General features: G+C 46.3%; 2 protein-coding genes across 8 annotated transcripts in view; both read right to left on the bottom strand.

Moving 5' to 3' along the window:
• The window catches only part of eif4g3a (eukaryotic translation initiation factor 4 gamma, 3a), a 42,401-nt gene extending 39,273 nt beyond the window's left edge, over window positions 1-3,128 (bottom strand). For all 5 annotated transcript variants that reach the window (XM_067232522.1, XM_067232529.1, XM_067232554.1 and 2 more), the window contains exon 1: window positions 2,551-3,128. In XM_067232522.1, the coding sequence (XP_067088623.1) occupies window positions 2,551-2,714 (164 nt within the window). In that variant the 5' untranslated portion in view covers window positions 2,715-3,128. The remainder of the gene's footprint in view (window positions 1-2,550) is intronic.
• A 464-nt stretch (window positions 3,129-3,592) lies between these two features.
• On the bottom strand, window positions 3,593-23,850 carry ece1 (endothelin converting enzyme 1). Of its 3 annotated transcripts, XM_067242049.1 has the most exons (19): window positions 23,742-23,850; window positions 18,614-18,700; window positions 16,298-16,436; window positions 14,126-14,338; window positions 13,692-13,816; window positions 13,193-13,339; window positions 12,581-12,646; window positions 11,998-12,186; window positions 11,530-11,672; window positions 10,721-10,835; window positions 8,575-8,685; window positions 8,273-8,371; window positions 7,782-7,859; window positions 7,483-7,586; window positions 6,918-7,028; window positions 6,537-6,604; window positions 6,130-6,320; window positions 5,193-5,288; window positions 3,593-4,763 (listed from the first exon to the last, which is right to left on the bottom strand). In XM_067242049.1, exons 1-19 carry the CDS (start codon window positions 23,742-23,744, stop codon window positions 4,587-4,589), a joined length of 2,262 nt encoding a protein of 753 aa, XP_067098150.1. In that variant the 5' UTR covers window positions 23,745-23,850; the 3' UTR covers window positions 3,593-4,586. The 3 variants fall into 3 exon arrangements, with proteins under 3 accessions (XP_067098150.1, XP_067098142.1, XP_067098158.1); XM_067242041.1 differs by lacking the exon at window positions 23,742-23,850 and having other exon boundaries at window positions 18,614-18,896; XM_067242057.1 differs by lacking the exons at window positions 3,593-4,763; window positions 5,193-5,288; window positions 23,742-23,850 and having other exon boundaries at window positions 6,291-6,408; window positions 18,614-18,896.
• Between the last annotated feature and the right edge of the window lie 532 nt (window positions 23,851-24,382).

The following is a 24,382-nucleotide window of genomic DNA, read 5'->3' as shown; positions in this document are numbered from 1 at the left end:
GATGCTACATCATCTGACGTACACGTCTGGTAGGTCACATGACAGTTACAAAAACCACGGCCGTACTATGCAATGTAATAAATTAAGTGATATTTTCGATGTGCAACAGCGCACGTGTAGTGGTCTTGAAAATCTTTCTCTCATGGGAGTAAAAGGAACTGTAGTGCTGTTGGTGTACAGTAGTGACAACACAGCAATGGCCAATTACTAATGAAATCCTGTATATAACCCTCTTCTCATCGCATTCTTTGAAACACTGACACAGCTATTTCGTAATAACCATAACTAGAAAACCCTGTGTTATGCCGTTTAGCCCTAAAAGGCATCCTAGCAAACAGCTGCAAATTATCTGCTACACGGACGGGACACGGTCTGAGCGTGTGCCCCTGTCATCATATACACAACGCCATGAGGGGATAGGATCCGTCGACTTGTGAAGCGGTTTCACCATTGCACAAGCAGCTTGATCCGAGGTAAATCAGGACTGAGGGACTATGACTGGGGGTGGGGGGTGCAGGGGTCAGAGCCAAATAAACACACTCAGGTAGCCTCACAGATGTCTGTCACGAATGGGCAACACTGGAACACGCCCAGATCCAGAGCTAGCTTCCACAGAAACAGCTCCAGCTTTCCAAGCGCACACACGTACGCACTCACACCTTCTCACAGGCTGCCATTAGCAGAAGCAGGAAACTAAGTCAACTTAATCCTCTCACACAACGGCCAACCAAGCCCTGCTGTAAATAAAACAGGAGATGACATAACTATGCCGTCACAGACTGACTGGCATCTAAACAGAGGAGAGGAGCCTCGTGCCATGAATCACATTATTATATAGCCTGTTATAAATATATACTGTTTATACAATTATCACATAAGGATGCTGTGTAACACAGAGCATTAACGTATGGCTACTAATCCACAGACACACAACTACACCTACTATATTGTCACAATATCCAGGAGGTGGAGCCAATAGGCCTAACATGTATTGAAACCATATTCATCATAAAAAGCTGCAGATTGCCATAATCCCATGATTCACACAGACAGCCAGCGGGTGATATTGTTGGCTAACGAATACAAACCGTTACAGCAAACAAACTAAGGCATGGTTCAGACCAGATCATGTCCTAAAAAGATATCATTTCAACTAAACATACTATAGGTCCTATACATTAGTTATAGTATAGGAGAACGTCTGACTCATTCACCTGTATTGATATGGAAAGGCTTCTGCTGCCCACCCCACCCCCATCCATAGTAACACTATCCCAAGGCATTAGCCTCACCTGCAACCAGCTAATGGCTGATCTAATTATCCAGGCTTTAGAGCTGATCATAAATGTGTGTAGTAGTTAATGTAATGGTAACAATTACTTGACGCTTCTTGAAGTATTAGCATTATAGTAGTTTTTATGCACTAATTCCATACTATTGTACCTATGCACTAATTTCATACCAGGAGCCTAAGCATTGAGTTGGTGAATAGCTATCAGAGCAGGAGAGAGAGATAGTTATCTTATAACGTATGTTGGTAGTGGATAAAATAATGATTGTTGGCTGAACAACTTATTAAAGATTTAAACTATCTCACGTATCAAGCAAATATGAAGCAACCATTGAACTCTTATCAGTATAAATATGTAGGCAAACATTATTATTATATCAAAGCCGAGAAAAATGCAACACTTCCCTTATTGTACATAACATTTCAATGTGACACGTTAAATCATAACATGATCGTAATGACTGGTTGGTGTCAAGCGCCATGTACTGTGCCGCTGTCAAAACCACGGGCTTGAAAATGCCGGTGCTTCACCGGCTGTCATCTTGTATGCTGGCTATCTAAGGCCTAATCTTAGCAGGTGTCTCGGTGCTATACAACGTGCGATAAACAAGAAATCAAGACATGCAGCCGTGAAAAATGAAGACATGACATTTCCCTTTGGTTGTTAGTTAAATATTTGATTTCAATGGGACAACACGGGGTTCATGTCGCAAGCTATGGCACCCCGACAAAACTTGCTTATGCTTTTCTGCTGATTGAGACGTGACTAGACCTAGTCGCTAGAAATACGAACAAGATCTAAGCTACTGACTAGCACTAGCGTTAGCTAGTAGATCCAAAAACCGGCAGCGAACAAAGCCGTGGCTAGGAGCTAGCGGTGCTAATGACCCATTCCATTAGGACATGATCAGTCTCGTCGAACTTGCTAAATCGTCATACACAATTATATATTACAAGCAAAGTAGGCCCTGTCTATGTAACCTACAAGGATCTCAAAATCGGATGTGATTTAATATCAGCTATGTCGATAACTAAGCTGCCGGGTAAATCTAAAGCTAACCAATTAAGCTAACTTAGTGGTCGCTAGTAGCAGCTAGCTACTAGCCATTGTCCCCTCCCTGCTGACTACGAAACATCACTCGCATCACCCACAATCCAACCCCCAAATTCTCCGAAATGTGTTAAATAATTCCGTCACAATCCGACAATTAACTTAACATGATTTGGGTGGAAAGGGCATCATTGTCCATGAAGGATACTGAGGAGGCGGCACAGCGGTCGGCTGAGGAGCGGTCGGGGCTCCCGGCGGTAAAGACACGGAGGTTAGGGTACCCCGCAGTTGGCTCGACGGAGACGGGCCGGTTCCAGTTCCACTTACTGCGACAGTGGCGGATTTTGGGACTACTTTCGGCGGCAAACTCATTGCAAAAAAATAAACAAAAGAAAAGAATACACTAATAAATACTGATGCAAACAAAGTCTAGCTTGCATACATATAGCAAGCGTTTGGAAATGTTGAAGCAGGCCGCAACCCCCTTTGCCGAACTGGGATAGCTTGCTAGCTCGTATAGCAGCAGAAATGCCTTTTTCATGGAAAGTCGCCGTTCGGATCTGTGGTGCTATTCATGGTGGGAGGTTTGCCTCCCTTGCCCGTCCGGGACCTCTGCGGATCCGGTTCGGTTCAGATCTTCAAATGAATATTGCCGGTATCTTGCCTGCTTCAGTTATTTAACATTTGCTCTCAGCAAAAGATATTTCTATAATAATTTTCCTAACGGAGTGGGGAGACTTCATCAACATGGCGATGCGGCCGCTTCCAGCAGTCCGGCAGGACAGACTATTCGGTAATTCTCGGCCAATTACGGATAGGCTCGGCTTACCAAAGGCTACCTCATTATTTTCCATGAACGTGCATTGCTTCACTTTAATGTCAAAATTGACGTGAAGAATTTACATTTCACTTACTTTACAAGAAACGAAACCGGTAGTATCACCATTTATAATTGAGAAATAATACTGTCGTAAGGCAAACACCACCACATCCTGCACTTCCTTTCAAAGCTGCTTTCAATCATACTTTACAATAATGCAGTGTAAAATTCCTTATCTTGATTATTTTACTGGAAAATCTATGCTATTTTATTCAATCCGATAAACAAAACTCGACATAAGTTTGTATGGTATTAGACGTTATCTGGTTAAATCAGATCACAAGTTTTGTATCTAAATGTATGCAGCGATCCCTTGTGTCCAACACAGCAGATTACACCCCCTCTTTAGAACCCTCGACAAAATGACACATTAGTAAAAGCCTTACTTAAAAAAACAAAAACTCGTTCAGATTACACACGTTTATTGGACTAAAAAGATCTATGGCACAAGAAATCAGTGCTAACATTATGCATGTGCATGACCGAACAACTAAAGTGTTAAAACAACACTGTCGAATTGCTTAAAAATATGTATCATTCAATAGTCTTGATAGAATTGACACCATGCTGCCAATTAATGCATATATTTTCATGTGTGTATGAATATATAAACACAGTGGTTGGTCTACAGTAGGTTAACTGTGTTCCTTTTCTCACCCAAAGATTGAACGTTTATTTACCACAGTTTACAGGATGTTATTATTGGTGGAATAAAAGCAACTTGCAGATTATACGCCGGGAACATGGTTTCAGACAGACAGGGCTGCAATAGTATGTATAGCTTAATGATCATTTGTCATAAAAACGGATGATGATGGAATATATAATAGAATTCACAAAAATGTACGATACCCCAAAAAAACAAACAAAAAATACAGAAAATAAATATCACTTTCCGTAAGAAAATATAAGCATATTAAGCTAAATCTTTTGTCGCAAAATATTATTGAACAAAATACAAAATATCTTTCCCTTTTTTTCTTTTACAACCATTCTTTTGGTTTCCAGTGTCAAAATCATCCCTCCCTCATTTGATCCTATAGAAACAAGTCCTCCACTCCTGTTAAGTAACAAAGGCTTTTTTCTAAAACTCTTTGTCACAGTGACAGGAGTTAGGGTGAGTGTGTGTGTGGGGGTCTTAAAGTCCAACTTCAGTCCACACAAGGCACAGGGTGTTGTGGTTTGGAACCTGAGAGGGATCGGTTTGTGTTTCAGTGGTTTGGAGACCAGAGCTCTCCTTTCGGGATACTACGCCAGGTCTAACTTCCAGGCTCACTTTCATATGCTCGTGCATAAAAGGTCCATATACTGAAGGTCCCAATCTACCACCCATCAGACCAGTCAGTCCAGCTAAGAGCAGGGTATCACCAGAGCTCACACTTGTGTTGGGGGTTCATGGGGGTGTTGGCTTTGCAGCCGAAATGCTTGGAGAACTCATGCGAATTGGAGACGGTGCCGATGACCCGGAACTTGGACGGACTGTGTGGATCTGTGATGACCCCCTCGTGGGAACTCTCCGGAGTGCGGACGGAGCACCACACCTGCACATACCAGGCAGAAGCAGACCAGGTGACCACAAGAAGACACGTCACAGCAGGGTGTTCAGACAAGCAGGCATCAGAACAGGGGGGGGGGGGGGGGGGGGAGGTGAAAATGGGGAAGTTGGTCAGTCAGAAAAGGGCATATTAACCCTTGTGCTGCCTTCGGGTCACATGACCCAAAGGTTCATAACGAACCATCGTTGTGTTTACCCAATTTTACTCAATACAAAAACAAATAAAAATAATTTTCTTTTAACCGTTGCAATGTGTGGGGTCTGAGACAGCCCAACGGTTAAAAGAAAATGCTTCGCTTTGATTTGGATGCGGTAAAGTTGTCGCAATACGACAGTGGGTCACAATGACTGATGGGTCAGAATGACCCGAAGATAACACAAGGGTTAAGACGCTGAGGCCGCCGGAGCTACGAACCTGAGCAAACCCGATGAAGAAAAGCTGATGGTTGGTCATCCCCAGAGCTGGCAGCGTGGGCTCCTCACCATTCTTCTCAATCCAGTTCACGTAAGCCTTCACAGTGACAGAGCCTCTCGTTACACACGCCATCATCATCCTCCTCCTCCCCCCGCCCCTGTCCTCACGGAGCTCCTCCCTCCGCACCTCTCCTCACGGAGCTGAGAGCCCGCAACTAAACAAAACAACCCAGGCGAGCCTCTCTCTTCACCCTCTCCACTCCCTCTCTGTCTCCTTCACTCCCCCGTCCACCACCCAGGGTTCACCTAGGTCCCCTTCCTCTCCACATACTCTGCTCATCTGCTCCGTAACCTATGACTTTTCCTTAGACGGAAAGAATGTGTGAGCTGCCACACGGTGGACGAGGCTGACTGGCCCCCTCGCTGACACCTGTTGCGTTTCCAGAGAGGTAGGCCGGCCTTCTTTTTCCACTGAAGATTACAGGCGTGACCCACCATAACCCAAACCCAGGGCATGGGAAACAAGCAGCGACAAGCAGATCGAGAAACACGGTCTCACCTCAGGTGGGGGTTGAGCCATCGAAAGAACACGGTGTCTATCTGCTTACCTTCAGGGGGCTTGTCAATACGTTCGAGGAAAACATTTCACATCATGAATGGCATGAACTCCGCATGAACGCCGCACAGAGTGTGCTAGACACACCCTATGGCCCTGCATTACGTGGCTGGGAAGTATGCTGTCTAATATAACCTAAAGGGGGGGGGGGCGGTTTGTGTTTGTGCACAGCGTTTAGCCGCAGACCAAAAGGTCGCAGGTTCAAATCACACCCCGTGCTCTGTATCCCTGTGGATGGTCCACAGGGATACAGAAGTCCAAAAGGCCAAATAAATGCATTTTGATATAAATAAAAGTTGTGTTGGGTCGGACTGGCACGGACCTTGTAGGCAGCCTTCAGCCCTCCGTTATCGGCGATGTTCTCCCCCAGGGTGTGTTTTCCGTTGAGCGGTTCCTTGTTGATGCTGTAGTTGCTGTACTGCTCCACCATGCACTGAGTCTGCTGCTTGAAGGCCTCCACAGACGAGTTCTTCCACCAGGAGCGCAGGTTCCCGTCCTTGTCGTACTCCCTCCCTGTCACATCCAACAGAGTGTCATCTCTCATCTGCAACACCTAAACTAGGGGTTGGGGTTGGGGTAATGGGGGATGGAGGATGTTGTGCTGGGCAGAGAGACACTCAAATCACCTCAGCTACTCAAGACAGTTTGAAATGAGTATCTTGTCCCCCGCCAGAATAGGTGCATGTCTCTTCTTATGTCTCTTGTATCGAACAAATCCAGAATATTTACCTTGGTCGTCAAACGCGTGGGTCAGCTCGTGACCCATGACAACGCCAATCCCCCCGAAGTTCAGGGCTCTGGGGGACAAGATTTAAGGGGGAACATTACAGCTATGAAGTTGTTTCTGAACAAATTCTACTGGCTAGATAACGACACCAGTTAACTACCAGTTGTGCTTGCACAGCTGTTGTGTTGGGTCTTGTCTTTGCACTCACCTTTTTCTGCCACTGTAAATACCACTGGCAACATTAGAGTGTTGGGATGCTGGTATATGTCAGGGCAGTGTGCAAGCACCTCTACAGTCATCTGCCTCACAATTAGACATGTCTTAACTGAAGGTGGGGGGGGGTAGGGGGAGAGAGGGAGGGAGGGAGGGAGGAGGGGACTTACTTGGGCCACGCACGGCTGTAGAAGGGAGCCTGGAGGATCCCTGCAGGCAGAACCATCTCATTCTTGGTGGGGTTGTAGTAAGCGTTCACCGTGGGCGGGGTCATGCTCCACCTGCACGACAGGAAGTCAACAAGGGATATCAGGGGTCAGAAAGGACAGGGAGGAGGTGGGTCAGAAGGAGAACAGGGTGAGAGCAGGACAAGGGCTGTTCTCCAGTCCATTCAGACACACTGAGAACCTAGAACAGACCATTCCCCAGTCCAGTCAGAAACACAGAGTGCCCTGACTGCAACATATCGCTGGCTAAGGATCAATTCAAACGGGGGAAGTGGACTGCTGGGGAACGGTTCAGGATGCCGGCAGAGTTTCGTTGAGTCAGCAACAATCCTCATCAACGCAGCTGAAGTTTTCTCCAGAGAGAGAGACGATGAACAAAGGGAGCGATGGAATGAGGGAGTTGTGGAAAAAGCGGGAAGGAGGAAGGGGGGGAAGAAATTAGGGAGGCTGAGGGAGAGTGAGGGATGGATGGACAGAGGGAAGGGAGGGGAGGGTTTCAGTAACTCACTGGTCTCTGTTGGGAGTTTTCCTTAGCTGGTCACTTGTCACTCTGGCTGAGAAGTTGTAGTACTGCATGACATTCTGGAAATAAAGATCCGACACCACCTCGAACTGAGGGAGAGGGAGAGAGACACAAAGAAAGTGAGACAGGCAGGCAGACAGGGGGGGAGAGGAGATGTGTGTGTGTGTGTGTGACATAAATATTGACAATGAAAAATGGGGATAGGAACCATGCACTAAGTCAGATGACAGGTAACTGCAGAGGCACACATGTTCAACAACAGGTTATCCACCTAATTTACCTACATCATTGAACACTTTGTCCAGCTCCTTGGCGTCCATTATGAACTTTGGGTATCCGACCATGTTGTAAATGGCATCAGCCTGTGAGGGAACACAAGAGGTGGAAGGGAACAGAATGTAATTTCCAACACCAGGTGGCACTACAGGGTCACAGCAAATTAACCAGTCGGCTATTTCCTGTATTTGACAACCTCTTCTGAAATATTTAAAATGCTTACACCCTAATTGCATTCCCTACGCTATTAACATGCATTCATTCTCATGACACTGGGGGACATGTTTTTATAGTACAAATGGCATTGTTTTGAGAAGATCGCATGGATGATATCATATATCATATCATTTGTATCAAGCTTGTATCAACAAGATTAATGTAGCAGAGACAGACAGTAATGGGGTTTGACGTCCCAGTTGTGATGGAACTGTGGGCTATTGAGATGAACCACAGCCATGTAAACAGTTTGAGGACATGGCATTCATAGCAAGTCTCTCACCTTCTCTTTGGCTGCCTTTTTAGTCTCTGGGTCCATCCAGCTGACGTACTTCAGACTGTCCTCAAATGCCCACTTGATTTCTGAGACCATGTTTTCTGCCTGACACGCGCACACACGCACACGCACAAAGGACACACACAGGCTTATCAGTACAATTCGCACCCAGGGGTATGTTATACAAATAGAAACGACAGTTCTATCATAGTATATCTGTGGGTGCAGACCCCACCCGGGACTTGCCACAGTGTGTGTGTATGAGTAAGTGTGTGTGTGTGTGTGTGTGTGTACTTCAAGGCACTTACAATGGCCTTGCTGTCCTCTGCGAAGGTGGATTTGACAAACAAGGCCCCCAGAGCGAAGCCCAGAGCACTGTCGGTATCACTGACACACAGCTTCCAGCGAGGGGTGCAGCTCTACAACACACACACACACACATATTAGGAACTTGTGGGGAAAATGCGTCTCTTCAACAACCACACCATCATCAACAACAACACACACTAGGAACTGTGGATTAGAACTAGATTGAAATACTGCTTTTCATCCCACTGAGAGGTGAGAGAACTCTACTGACAGATACAATCACAACGCAGAGTCTGAGAAATAGGAGCCGGAGAAATGTAACTATACAGAGGCAGAGAAAGGACCGCAGAGAGGGAAGAAACTGAACCATACGGCGTCAGAGAAATCAGCAGACAAGAGAGGGTTGTGGCTTTGCAAAGCCTCTCTGAGGCCTGAAGGTCATATCATTCCATTCTATTGAAAGAAAGGGAGGGAGGGAGCGTGAGAGAGAGAGAGAGAGAGAGAGAGAGAGAGAGAGAGAGAGAGGAACACTACATTATATTTCATGTGGCACAAAGTCAGCTAGGTGACCCCTTAGTGCTCTGAGGAAGACAGGCAGTAAATACAGGACCGACCTTACGACCCCTAGCCAGCCCATCAGCTATGGTCTGAGCTCACGGCACGTGATACAGTTTCAGAGGTAGTTTAGATCAGCAGTAACAATGTAAAATTCTTGCAGTAAAAAACATAATATATATCAGATCTACCATCAGAATTACCACCAGAACCATTATCAGAACCATCATTAGAACAGCTTTTAGAACCACCAAACCACCGTCAGAACCACTTCCAGATCTTCCATTAGAAATATCATCCAAACTACTTTTAGATGCACTATTAAACCACCATGAGAGCCCCCATTAATCATGACCGTCCTTAGCCAGTGAGGCTGTGTGACAGAGTAGCTGCAGGCAAGGACAGTCTGCATCAGGAATGTCATGGTGTGAAGTTTCATCTTATTCTCCCAAACGTGTAGGACACCCTGTTTGTCTTGACGTTTGGAAAATCAGCATGAAAACTCTGCCCAGAGAGTCCCCTGCTCATCTGTTCTCTTCTGTTTGTCTTTAAGAAACCCATGACCTCCTGACTCTCCCTCGGAGACACAGATGCTCCTTCGTCTCGGTGTGTGTGTGTGTCTGAGTGTGTGTCTGTGTGTCTGTCTGTCTGTGTGTGAGTGTGTGAGTGTGTGAGTGTGTGTCTGTGTGTCTGTGTGTGTCTGTGAGTGTGCATGTCAGTGTCCGTGTCTGTGTGTCTGTGTGATGTGTGCGTGTCTGAGTGTGTGCGTGTGCGTCAGGAGAGATTGTGTTCCTTTCCAAAGGGCTGACTGTTGTTTTTGTGAGACTCCCAGAGATGGCCAACAACAGGACTCCTCTCCCACCGACCCACCCACCCACCGTCTCGCTTTCACAGGCCCTCCTTCCCAACTGTGGAGATCCAGTCCCCAAGCTGAGAGCATGCTGGGGGATCGAGGGGGGCAGACGCCAGAGGGAGTGGGTTGAAGACAGGATGGGGCGGGGAGGGGGGGAGGGGCAGAGAGGAAGCAGGGACAGATAAAGAAAAGACAACAGAGATGAACGGGTACTGGATGTGGAAGCTAGGAGGGTCTGGAAAACACACACACATATACACACAACCAAATACATGCCACAGCTCCTTCCTTGGTATGTTATTACAGTTTGACCCCAGTGAAAAACAAGGCAGAGGAACAGGATCCTGCCCTGATAAGAGCTTGGTTCAGCACAACAGACTCTGCTCTCTTTAACACCAGCCTAGTGGTAGTAGGGAGCCTGGCTATCAGTGTCTTCACTGTCAGATCTGTCTCACTACATTCACCCTCCATGCCCTGGACTAGACAGTACACAAGCAAAGTTTTACAACTTGACATTGTACTTTACAGTCACTTTGAGTGTAAAGTACAGGCACTAATGACCTTTTATCAGTGCTATATGCAAATCCACTGTCGGTTAAATGACGGTCGTAGAAGCTGGAAGAGCGGCTACTCCTCTTATGGAAATGATCTGTGAAGCACCCTTGCTTGTATCTTATTGGCCCGCTGCTAGTTTGGCCTGATTACGATTGGACGGGACGGTGACCTCCGTGTCTCACCTTCTTGGTGCCGTACATGACCTCAAAGAAGCGTTGCTCGGCATCCTGGAAGCGCTGGTCCAAGATGGACACCATCTTCCTCACCACCTTCATCATCATGTAGTTGTTGAGGAGGCTGCACAGGGAGAAGGGTCAGGTGAAAATACCGCCTGGCAAGTTCACACATTTTAGATGCAAGACAAATGAATACATAAAACACAGTATGTTGTTAAAGATTAACTACTCCGTCGGTAAGACTCGCAAGTTCACACTTCAGATTTGATGTACATGTATTCTGTGCTAATGTGTGCTAATATGTATCAATAATACATAGGTAAACACAATATGTGGTTAAAAAGTTGCTACACACTCCCATTTCAGCCTTGGCCAACCCGGACATATTTTCAGAAAATGCTTTCTCGTGAAATGTTGTGGTTAGGGGATTTTTTGACTTTTCCAAATTCTCAAATTGAAACATGAACTTGGCCAATGAATCACCCACAACCCCTCCCTGAAGTACATTAGAGTTCCCCAAAAGGTCCTACGTCACAAAAAGATTAAAATATTATTAACCACAAGGGGCCAAAAGATCCAGCCTACCACAAAATAATCCAAAATGAGTTGGAATCAAGACCAGGATTGCTTAACGTATCTGCGCAAGAGTACTACCCATACGCATTTAACTCCCAAAATAGTTTTTTGGCCTATTTTCAATAGAATCTGAATTGTTTTCATTTTCAGTATCTCTCTGTAACTGACTGGGAGGGTGAGACCCTCGGTTGTCATGGAGATAGTTGTTGAGGAGGACTGGAGCGTTGTGAGAGTCTGACCTCTTGTTGGTGATGATGATGAGGTCGGACACCTTCTGGAGATAATCCTTGGCATACACCACCACGGGCTCCGAGTCGTTGAGGACCACAGGGGAAAACACGTCTGTCAGGTAGGGCATCCAGTCCACCGCGGGTGCCAGAGTCTGAACACACACACACGCACACAGACAAGCATGCACAAAAGCACGCACGCACACAGACACACACACCAACAAACGACATACACAGCCGTGTGTGACATGCGGCACACACAGCCACACCAGATGTGAGGTTGATCAGAGAGTTGAACCTGTTGTGTATGAGACAGTTGTAACTGACGAGATATGTACTGTAGCTAGTAATCTGTATATCTGTCAAACAGACCAGCCAGCCTGCTAACCTGCTAGCCAGCCAGTCGACCAACAGGCCAGTCATCCAGCCAGCCAGCAAACAGGCCAGCCAGCCAGCCATTCTCCTGATCCAGCTTACCGCCAGCTCCTTGGCCTGCATCTTGTGGTAGATGAGCTCTTCATCCCTCCTCTCCTCCTGAGGAACAGTGATGTTAGCCAGGCTGGTCTCAAAGTCCACAATCTCCTGCATCAACGACCGCGACGTCTCCTCAGAGCCCCCCAGAAGGACCCCCAGCTCTACCAGGAAGTCCAGGTAGGCACTCAGATACTGCAGAGACCAGCCAGCCAGCCAGCCAGGCAACCAGCCAGGCAACCAGCCAGGAAGGCAGAGAAGGAACACACAGAGTTCAATTAGACAAACAATACTGTGTGTGCTTGGAAAATACTGAACGCTACAGTACACTAACAGTTTCTGCCGCAGGGCATAGCCGTGTGCTATCTATATATTATTTCTTAATTTTCTGGCCAAGTGGGGGTTTGTTGTTAAGCGCCCCTGGATATTCTAAACGAAACAAAGAACCGCTCAGGTTTCGTTGTGTCAACAGCACGCCACTTAATACTCTCATTTGATGTTCTATCCCGGAGCCTTGGGCCTGGGTCTGGCCAAACCTCATCGTCCAATCCGTGCAAGCCAACACTGCAGCAGCCTCAAAGTGTCCTACCTTTTGATTAGCTGTCTTGTTGAGGTAGTAGTCCCTGGAAGGTAGCCCCAGCCCAGACTGATCCACCTGGCGTTGAGAGGAACACATGAGCACCAGTTCACACCCTGCTAAGATGTCTCTACACACTAACATTTAAAATCCAATCGAGTGTTATTTACATAGTTACCCTTTTCACAAGCATTGTTACAGTGGGGTTCACGAATGCCCATAGAACCGCACCTAAACCAACCTAAAACCCTCAAAGAGGACAAGGAAAAACTCCCCGGAAAACTCTGGAGGAGCAATTTAGTGAGGCATCCCCTCCTCCAGAGACTGAGAGGTACATACATGTATACATGTACATACATGTATACATGTGATTAATTTAGCAGGAGCTTTTAGCACAGCAGGAAAGTACAGCAGATGATCAGAAGTGCATATCTCTAACAGTGTTTCAGTGGTCAGAATCAATGAACGGTCTGTATTTACTAGCCACATAGTATCCACACGTCAGCTACCAGCACATGCTCTCTGAACCCCCTCAGCAGGTATATGGTGTCTTCTCATTGGTAGGTTCATGTCACATGATGACACCTTATAAAGAAACAAGGTTCTGTGAAAACCAATTCTGACCTGAATGATGTTGCTGTTGGAGCTCTTGGAGTCGGTACTGACGAAGACTGTGAAGAAGGGCGAGGTGCGGTAGTTTGCGGACACCTTCCGGAGAACCTCCTGGAAGTTATCCTTGTGCCATTGACTGGTCAGGGCCCAGCCACCTGTCTGGGGGGAACACCAGGGGGGTCACACGGTTACCGATGAAGAGAACACTGAAGTATTCTATTCCGCCCCTTATTACATTACTCCTCTATCTCTATCACTCATTCACTCCCTCACCCTCCCTCCATCTCTCCTTCACCTTATTTCCATCTCTATCGGCCTCCTCCCTCCCTCCATCCATATCCCTCAATTTCTATTGTCCTCCCTCCGTATCTATTAGCCTCCTCCCTGCCTCACCCTCCTTCCATTTCTATCAGTTCCACCTCCCCTCCCCCCCATCCCGAGAATGCTAAAAATATCCCAGCTACGTGTCTACGACTAGCCGTCTCCCAGCCGGCTGTGGAGCTGAGCCCACCTGATTGATGAGGTCCTGTAGAGGCTGGCCACCCAGCGACTCGATCCTGGCCTCACTCATACAGGCCTGGTAGTAGCGCTGGGCCTTCTCCTCCGCTGTGCTCAGACCCTTCACGGTGGTGTTCTCTGGAGGAACAAGGCACACGCATGCTCATGTCTCCCCCAAAACACAGGCAGCCAACCGTGGCTATTAACTCCAGAAGCTGTGCAGCTCACAGTGCAGCTTACAGTGTGTTGCAGCGTTCTTCCCAATTTGTCAGACTGCCAGTCTGCCCGTCAGCCAGCTGGATAGCCGGCCAGTCAACCAGCAAATCAGTCAGCCAGCCAGCTAGTTAACCAGCCAGCCAGCTAGTCAACCAGCCAGCCAGTCGACCATCCAGCAAGCCCTTCTCTTAAGCCCAGTGTTAAGGTGTGGCTTAGCGACAGCTGCCTCACCCAGTAGATGCTTCATGACAGCCATGTTGTGCTCCCACAGGTTGCTGAAGGGCCCCCAGCGAGACTTGCCCTCAGGCAGCGGGTTGTTCTTCACCCAGCCCCCGCACGCAAAGTTGTAGAAGTCCTGACAGGGGTCCACGGAGCGGTCCAGCGCCCCCATGACGGTACTCGCCACCATCACGCATGGCTCCGTTAGACACAGGCCAGGGTGGGCTGCAGGTACAGAAACAGGGTGGGGGGGGGGGGGGGGGACAGGTTAGGAAAGGAAGGGAGAGGTTCATCTCAAGCAGTGGTTCTCAAACTGTGGGGAACGACCTTCAGTGTCAAGGGCTACGGTTAGAGTTAGATACAGAGATAAGTATCTTCTATTTACTAATAAACTCTATACTCATCTAGAGCATGTATACTATGTAAACTTGATCGGCTTATAATGCGGATGGGGGAGTACATTTTCCGTTTCTGTTTCTTAAGGGAGGTCTGACTGGGAAAGCCTGAAAGGCACTGGTCCAAAGGTCATAGTTCAGATCTCCAAAGGTCCCAGACAATAGCTGATCTCAGCCAACGGGAAGTTAACATTGCATGACTACTCTCCTCATGGCCTGACTACCACACACACATCACACACTGTACAATATAAACACATCACACACGGCTCTCTCCACCACAGAACCTCACATAAACCTAGGTCTTCATAACTGGCTTTCATACCAGCCTCAACATTTAGTCCCTCGCTTATCACAGGAGACGTTTCAGCGCAAACACAATTAATAACCCACAAGTATGTTTGCATAGGACATCCAAACACCTGCAGGTGGTTTTCCAGCGCCTGGAACGCATCAATCTGTGAAGCTTAGGCCAGGGTAATACGTCAGAGGGAGATCATTCCTATATCTCATTCCTAAATGAGTTCCAGATATAGTCTAGTTCCAGAAAAATAGACAGAAAGTCTGTTCTGAGCAGGCCCATTGGGCTAGTCTCTCTCTGTTTTTTAGTGAGAGGATACAGCCAAAAACTCATGGCCCGAAGTTCCTTCTGGAACGTTCTCCATCTAGTTCTGTGTGAGTGTGCCTGGGTGGTAATGGCAGCATGTGTCGGGAGTAAGTGGAGGGATGTCAGTTCAAGAGCCGGAACTTTGGAAATCTCCACAAGGAGAGGAGGCTTCAACGCTGGAGTGGGTCAGAGAATGAGTGAAGAGGAACAGGGTCTGGTCTTGTCAGGGTATTCAAATACAACTCTATTTGGAAAATGACAGCCAGAAAAAAATCATAATTACCTGAGGATTTGTTGGTATTTCCCACCCAGACAAGCATACACTGACAAGACTTGCAATAAAACAAAACCTGTGTCCTCTGCCCAGAACAAGGGCAACAACCAAAAGATGAAACGCTGGAAATGACGGAGCGAACGCGGGACACTAGAATGGAAGAAACAGTTGACTGAAAGGTCATTCTTGCGAAGCATGACGCAGTGTGACGAGGGCCTGCAGACGAACAAAGCTGAATGGCAGGAAGTGGCATTTTGTTTTCCCACTGCAAATGAATCAAGGAAATGAACCCAGACAGAGAAACGCTGGAGGTAGCAGTCTGGGTCGATGATCTCCGTGTTCCCATGTATTAGTCTCTCTGACCTAACCTCCTCTTTTATATAACCAGTAGCAGAGGATCAAATGTAACTCAACCCCCGCTTTATGTAATGGTCCCATGGCATAGAAGCTCATTCCTGTTCTGCTTGCTCCCCATTAAAAAGGTGATAATGGCCTAATGTTGGACTTTTTTCTTCACGACTGAGGTGACAATCACGGTCAGAATGGTATAGATCCGTGGCAAAGTTGTTTCGCGTGGCCTTGTAGAGGGGATGTTATTGTTGCTTTACTGTGACTGGTAAAGAGCAACCATTCCATGATGCCTACTGCTGTAATACTGTCAGAACTGTGCCCTTTTGGGGCTTGATTGTCTGCTGTTGTCATTATACACTGTTTGTGCGTCACTATGGATCGAAGCCTCCGTTCAATGACTACATGTAAATGCAGTGATGGAAGAACAGACAGACGTAAACATAGGCGAGTTCTCCGAGGTGTGTCGAGGGAAGGCCGGGCTCTCGCTACACAGCTAGAGTAGAGCAACTATGGCGCTCTGATGCGGCAGGGTCAAAGTTCAAAGGGTCCCGACTCACTCTGTTTGTAGAAGACCCCCGCGGTGATGAGGGAAGAGAACAGGGCCACCGAGAGGGCACACACCAGCACCAGCAACATCTTCTCTGTCCTGCGCTTCTCCACCCAACAGGTCGGGCCACGGCCATGCATCAAGCTTACCTGGAAGAGAGAGAGAGAAACAGAGAGAGAAACAGAGAGAGAGAGAGAGAGAGAGAGAGAGAGAGAGAGAGAGAGAGAGAGATAGAGAGAGATAAAGACACAGTCAGAGAGTGAAGGAGAAAGAGGGAGAGTCAGAGAGAAGCAGAGAAAGGGAGAGAGTCAGAGACAAAGAGAAACAGATAGATAGAGAGATACAGATGGACAGAGAGAGAGATATAGAGAGAGACACAGAGAGAGAAACACAGATAGAGAGACGGAGAGAAAGGCAGAGAGACAGAGAGATACATTTGAATATAAAAAAACACACTTTTAGTGCACAACCAGAGCATGTAAATCTATCCCTTTGTATCCTTCGCTGTGGGTGCCAATATGTGTATGTGATTCAAGCTACATATCAAGTGTGCAGAGGTCATCCTGATAATAGTGAAACAGACACACAATAGGTTTGTACCCAGATTTGGTTACAGTTCATAATGGCCTTTTGAAGCTCCTGTCCATAGAGGCCATACATTGTTTCTCTCTCCCAGCTCACCATAAGTAACCTTTAGACAACACCACGAAGCTGCCATAAGACTGTATTGTGTCTCTGACCCAGATAAGAGTCACAGACAAACCCAAATGGCCGTTCAGTGTTGATACACTGTTTTTATGGCCCATCCACACACATGAACCGCATTACTGAGCTAGCAGGTGGGGACAGATAAGGTTAGGAGGAACATAGCACAAACTTGGAGAGTACGTCCACAGGGGAGATAACAGTAACTCTGATATACAAAGTTCTGGTATGGTCTGAGATGTGCCTGATGTGGCCCACTGTTGAATCGTAGAAAACTGGCACTTTAATGTTTGCCACAAAGTATCAAACAATGTGACTGAGCCTTGTAATATGGATTTAGCCCACCCTCCCACCTCCCAGTGTGATTTTAACTAAACCATTTGGAAGCCTTTTCGCCCAGAATCAAATTAACTCATTTAGCTAAGCTGAGAGGTGGGAAGTTAAACTGTGTGAGTCTGGGCATTTCTCGTGCCAGGGCTTTTCCCACATTAATCCTAGAAAACTCAGATGGGTTAGCTCTGTTTGGACTTAATCTGTATTTCTCCAGCAGAACTGGGTGCTTCACTTCTGCCAAGTCTCCACAGTCCGTCCCAGACAAAAACCACAGAACAATGATGGTCGGTTCGAAATGAGAGTTCTGAATTGTAAGACTTATGGAACCTTTAGTTAGATTGTTGGCCAAACTATCTAAAGAATGAGGTGGAGAGAGAGGAACAGCATTCTTAGGTTGAGCAGAGGTGGGCCATGGAAACACTGATGTCTAATGCATCTGTTCTTTCCAGGACTATTAATTACACACGTATTGTATAGGATGAAAGTGTATAAATTGCATCTATTATGTCGATTAATAGAGTTAATAGAGTAAACACATCTGCTAAAACAGACATGGATCTGTAAACAATCTGTATGGATCTGTTAAATAAATTCACTTAGCCTATCTAACAGAACACATTAAAGTTCAGAACCCATTATTATACCGTTCCAGTAGTAAGTCTCTGGTCACAACAGCTTGCCTGCTCTTCTCTGCATATTAAAGACAGACCTTGTCACCAAAACCATCCGTTTCCCAGGACAAGCTCTGCTTCTGATTACCCCGCTTGAAGCAGCCAGACATTTGTGTCTCTCTAAAAAGCCATCCTGCCTTCTTTCATGAACATTCAGATAAATCTGTTTCAAAGAGCTAGCCTGCTTTGTTTCATGTAACATTCAGATAAATGTTTCAGAAAGTTAGCCTGCTTTGCTTCACAAAACTTTCGAATAAATATGTTTCAGAAAGCTAGCCTGCTTTGTGTCATGAAACATTCCAATAAATGTGTCAGAAAGCTAGACGGAATGGAACAATGGAATCCAGATATTGTTTTAACTGTTTGACTATGTTAAAACAATGTAGTTAACAGAAACGGATGTTATCTTTAAAATAATTGTGTTTGGGTATGAAATAATGATCAGCAGTCTGAAGTTTTGTTAACTACATGGCCGAATGTATCACAACATCATACACTGTAAACATTTAAGACTGGCAGTCAACTGGGCGTGTGACAGTTTGTATAGGCTCTCAGACGTGACGTGTGTGTGTGCGTGACAGAGGAGTGTATGTGAGCCAAAGAAGGTGTGTGTGTACCTGCATGGGCGCGGAGGGGTAGATCTCATCGGTGGTGGAGTCCACTAACTCCTCCTCGTCCAACGTAGCTCTCTTATACGTAGACATCTGAAAGGTTAAATGGAGAAAAGACTCTCTCAATGCTTCCATGCTCCCTCGGAGAGGCCGCCACGAGTTTGTGTGTGTGTGCGTTCCTCAGCAGTCTTTGAGAGTCCTGGAAAGGATTTCCACATTGCAATCCATCAATAACAGCCTCTCGAACTCCCCTCTCACAGTCCGTCTTTTTCAGACCAGTAGTTGAGCTCCAAACCAGTGTTTCTTCACCCCCCCCCCTCCCCACACCTTCTCTCCCAGGACAACTGCCCTCCAGCCCCTCTCACCAACCCCCCATCGCCTCCTCCTGCTTCCCCCGGGTGGTGTCAAATCCCTCCCTGGAGAAGTCCTTGTGAGGTGATTTTTTTTTCTCCCTTCTCCAGAGGGCTTCCCCTCGTCGTGAGTAGCACTTATCAAGGAAACGTATCGCTGGATCTCACAGCCAATCCACTCGGTTCATACAGAGGATAAAACAAGAAGAGGAACTCGCAAAAAAACTGGAAGTAGCAATGACTGGATCAACTAATGTGAATTTCATTGTAAGGCGGTGTGAGAGTGTGTGTGTATGTGTGTGTGAGTAAGTGTACATGCATTCCAGAGTGGTTTCATTTAGACGTAGGGAGGGAACCTAATTTGGTTGGTTGACGCCCAACCTCCCTGCCATTGGCCAGACTAGAACCGAGGGTGGAGCTTTAGAAACAAACCCCACCCACCCTGCATGCTTTCAGTTGTTGCCTGGGTTACGGTCACCCGATAGGCAAGACAGTCAATTGTTTCTTGCTCTGTCTAACCTCTCACCCAGAGGCACTTCGTGAAATGATCTCCATGGTCACTGGAACCTGAAACAAGACATTACCTATGCTAACGGTTTGAGTTAAGAACAGTATGACTTGTTTTGGCTAAGCATGTCTAATTCTGTTAAAGACATTGAAAGAGCTCTTAAAACTCAGAAAAGAATCCAAACAAATCTACTAAGAATCCCTCACTCCTGATGAAGAAAGTGTTTTGTCCGTCTCTTCATAAACGGAGTGACTAAGTTCAGTTGAGTTCTGGATTTTGATACGTATTTATCAATCTGCAGATTGGGAGAGAAAACCAGACCTCTGACAATAAATGACAACACAACACCAGGCTTAGGTCTCAATCATGTCTCTCTCCGCTCCGAAAGCCGGAGGACCATCTTTTATAGGGAACAAGAATTTAAACATAGATTGTGACAGTCAGGCAGTAATGACGTTTCAACAGTCTCAGAGAAAGAGATTCACTGCTCCCAACACATGACAACTCTCAGACTAGAGAGTTCATAGTTGGAGCTCTCCTTGTAGTCATGACAAGGAACGTTTAGCCATACTTTCTCCTGACCCTGAACATCTATTAACCCTGACACATAGACAAAATATATTCTTATTAATAGCAAGCTTACATGAGAACGTACTAACTAGTATCCAATGACTAGTTCTATTGATTAGTGAATAATGTAAGCACACAGGAAATCCCAATTTCTTCCACACTCCCTTTCCATTTCTACCCCTTACCCCCGCCTCTCTTTCTCTCCCTCTCTTCTCTCTCGGTCTCTGAACCGCCACAGAAAGTCTTGCTGGGTCTTCACTCCACAGCCAGACCACAGGCTCCTTCACAACCTTGTTCTCAGAAAGGGAAGTAAACAGAAACCGCCAAACTCAACTGGTAGCTCTGAGTCTGCTGGCTCTTTAACTCCACAGGACCCTTCATTAACACAGACAGCATCCACACCACTCTACACTGATACGATATAGCTGGCACTGGCCAGCCTCACTATCACGCAAGGAGGGAATTGATAGAGACAGAGAGAAAGAGAGAGTGTGTATGTGTGTGTATGAGAGAGAGAGAGTCAGAGAGAAACAGAGATAGAAATAGGGACAGAGAGAGATAAAGACAGATCAAAAGGAGAGAGTCTAAGACAAACAGAGAAAGAAAAGAGTCAGAGAAACAGAGAAACAGAGAGGGAGATACAAATGCAATACAAGTGGACAGACACAGAGAAGAACAGACAGAGAGAAACAGGGAGAGAGGGACAGGGAGAGAGAGACAGCGAGAGAGGGACAGGGAGAGAGAGACAGGGAGAGAGAGACAGGGAGAGAGAGACAGCGAGAGAGAGACAGAGAGAGAGAGACAGACAGAGAGAGAGAGAGACAGAAGGTCAGAGAGAGAGACAGGGAGAGAGACACAGAAGGACAGAGAGATAGTGAGAGGGAAAAAGAGAAACGGTAAGAGAGTGAGTGAGTCAGTGAATGAGTAAGTGAATTAGAAAGAACGAGACAGTGAATGAGAGTGAGAGAAAAAGAACACACACACACACCTGGCGTTCTGCAGATATGCCTTGGAGTTTGTTCAGACCTCTCACCCTGTAAGGTTGCTGCCTGGGCGCATCTATTCTACACCACCTTCACGCTGCTGAGCTGCTGGAGACTAACGTAAACCAGGCTAGTCAACAACCGTGACTCACACCAGTGGCAGAGACATGCCTGGAACCTGCCCCCCAAGGGGGCCCCAGCACGACCAGCTGTGAGAGGAGCAGCTTTGTTGGGGCTGGAATCCAGCATGTGAGGTCATAAAATGGGCATTCCGTAACATCCTATCTGTGATTTCAAACCCTGGATGGCTGCCATCACTCTTTCTGCCATCCTGCCTTCAGGGCCTTCCTGGAAGCCTGGAAGAATACGCTACAGGGTCTCTAACTCAGGGTCCTCGACCGTGCTCTACAGCCTGGCCAGGGAGGTCTGTCCTGGGGCTGCTCACGGCTGCTGGCTCCCTGGTGGCTCCCTGCTGGAGGTCAGGATTCCTGCTCCCTGGACCCCACTGAGACTGTTCCCTCTGTGCCAGGCTGGAAACCACAAGCATGCATCAGTAATTTGTTACTGATCCTTCGAACCAGATGATTATTTGCGGCCCAGAGTCATTCCATAAGTGTGTGTGTGTGTGTGTACGTATGTGTGTGTGTTTGTGTGTGTGTGTGTAGTTAGAGTAAGGCTATTTGTTTCCTTTATGTTCAGTATTTGTTGTTTCTTCTCGCAACTGAATGAAAATCAGGGAGAAGTCAAGCAAAAACAACAGAGAGAGACAGATGGAAAGAGAGACAGAGAGAGAGCATGAGAGAGAGCGAGAGCGAGTGACAGAGAGTGAGATAAAGAGCCAGACCTTCAGCTTCACAAAAATCCCGCTGAGACCAAAACAAGTAGGGCAAAATAAGATAAGAGAGGAGTTGGCCCATTGGCTGAAACTCTCTATTTCTCTCACTCTCTGTCTTATTTGCAGTTTGCTTCTCACTCATGTTCATGTCCTATTGTAAACAAAGATGTCCCTGTTTTTTATAGCTTTTTTTTGTGTGTTTTCTAACTTGAAATGTTCAACAGGAACAGATATTACAAGGCCTGTCTCTTAGTCCAGTTAACCCTTTGATGACTCACAATGCAACTCAGCAATGCAGCACCTCTGGAATGATCTAAAGGTCCCTCTCAAGAGCAACTGTAAGAGTCTGTGGGGGCCTAAAGAGTTCCATTGCCTTCCATTTCCAGCTATCCTGATGACCACTTCCTGTCCAGCATCATGGGTCTTCCAACCCTCTTAACCCTTCAGTCCACCTGGCAGAGAGACATACCATCGAACTGGACACATTCCTTAGATTCCAGGGCTGACTAACACAAACAGAGCCATGCTACCACTGCCTGAGAGACAAGAGGATTAGGCCTAGTCTTCACAACCAGCCGGTCAGTCAACCCCGTCACACAAAACACAAGTTTCACACTGACTGTAGACCTCAATCCCTCCCCTCCCTTCCCCTCGCCTCCCCAGCACCAGCCCCTCTCCCACACTGCTTGAGGGTCACGGACCTCGAAGCCATGACCGATGACGTTGGAAGGGCTGTGGTAATAATGTCTTCCTCTTTACGCTTCCTTCAGAACAACACTCTGATATTGACTTAGGCCTGGCTGTTGCACAGGAGACAAGTGTTGAGCAACACACTCTGGTTGTGTCCCTGGTTTATCATGGTGACCATACATGGACCAGACAGAACGAACATGCTGAACTATCAGGCTAACAATGGTTGAATTAGTGTTTGGAGGTATAATATGATTATTATCCAACAATGAAGTTGTTTGTCTTGCTTGTGTGACTTTGGGATGTCATTCTCCTATGTTGAACTGGCATATTTGACTGACTTGAGACTAAATCCTGCTTTAGGACTGCAGGGTTCTGAGGTCGCATTAGGTTAACTTTTGGATTTTGTGTGTTTTGTGTGTTGACGATTAGAAAAGTATGATTGAGCTAAGCTTATGGTTGAATTCCTATTCAGCTACACTAAAGACCTACAATTACTCAAGTTTGTCACAGACACCAAACCCTCCTCTGGCTCTTTATCAGTCAAAGGTCTTAAATGGGTGCAGTACTGACATCCAAAACAACAACGTATCATTGTCAGCCATTACCTATTATTGGCTAAACGTAATAGTACCTCAACAACCTCAATCAACCTCAACAAACATAAGGCATCGTGTTCCTCCGCGGGCTAACGTGGGAACCTGATAGGACTGTTTATCACCTGTAGCCTATGCCAATAGGTTTAAGGAGTGTCTGGAAACGTGTTTACATCTGTGCGTATGTAGCCATAGCACTTCTGTCTGTTGCTGCTTAACCCGCATCAACATGGCATCTGATCTGGACAATGAATAACTCTTGTGCAAACTACGATTTGACACAAGGCTCAACAAACTTACCCGGTCAAATAGATTCTCAAAACAGCATTACATATCCTAAACGTGTGGAAATGTGTCTTTATTAAATATTTGTTTTTAAATTGTGAATGTGATACTAGGCCTACTTACCCTAATCATTAGAAAAACACCGGATGGAAATTATGTAAAGTTAGCCCACAGTCTCTTACAGTCTGGGAACATCGCTTGTCATGTATACAAACATAGGCTAATGTTAATAACACAGCCTAAGAATACGTTTACTCACATGACATCGTGGATTCAAATAACTTGGAGGAGAAAATAGTTAACTATACACTTCTTACCATATTGTCAGCAATGTCCGTTTGTTAACTGTCCAGTGCCGTTAGGGGACAGCTGGTTTGCGTTACAAATGAGTGTAACTCTTCACTCGCTCAGTGTGACCATACAACGTGAAAACGTCACTGTAAATATTGAATTTCCAAGAAGATATATTAAAACGATTTCGGACCAATTGCAGGACGACAGGGGAGGATTCCTTACTGTGCTAGCCAATCGGAATAAAGGAATGGGTGTATTTACCCAAAAAACATTAAAGAAAAGTTGCAACAGAATTTATACTCTGTCGGTGGAGGCTAAAGCTGTTAATCAGAAGGTTGCCGGTTCGATTCCTTGTCTTTCAAAATGACATTGTGTCCTTGGGCAAGGCACTTCACCTTACTTGCCTCGGGGAGAATGTCCCTGTACTTACTGTAAGTCGCTCTGGAAGAGCGTCCGCTAAAAATGAGTAAAGGTAACTACATACAAAAGTTGATAGTTTAGAAAATGTCATTCGTTTCAGATCAGTTATATTAAAGTTCTAGGCTATATGTATGCATCAACCATTTGCAAAATAATAATAAAATAAAACGTGGGTTAAAAATTAAACGTGGGTCACAGGACTTTGTCCTAAGAAAGTGCATCGCAGACGGACATTGGCTTCTAG

This window comes from Osmerus mordax, chromosome 1, assembly GCF_038355195.1.
Source record: "Osmerus mordax isolate fOsmMor3 chromosome 1, fOsmMor3.pri, whole genome shotgun sequence".
Taxonomy (NCBI): domain Eukaryota; kingdom Metazoa; phylum Chordata; class Actinopteri; order Osmeriformes; family Osmeridae; genus Osmerus; species Osmerus mordax.
The sequence above is the reverse complement of the archived record's forward strand: the minus strand, read 5'-3'. Positions and strand labels throughout refer to the sequence as shown.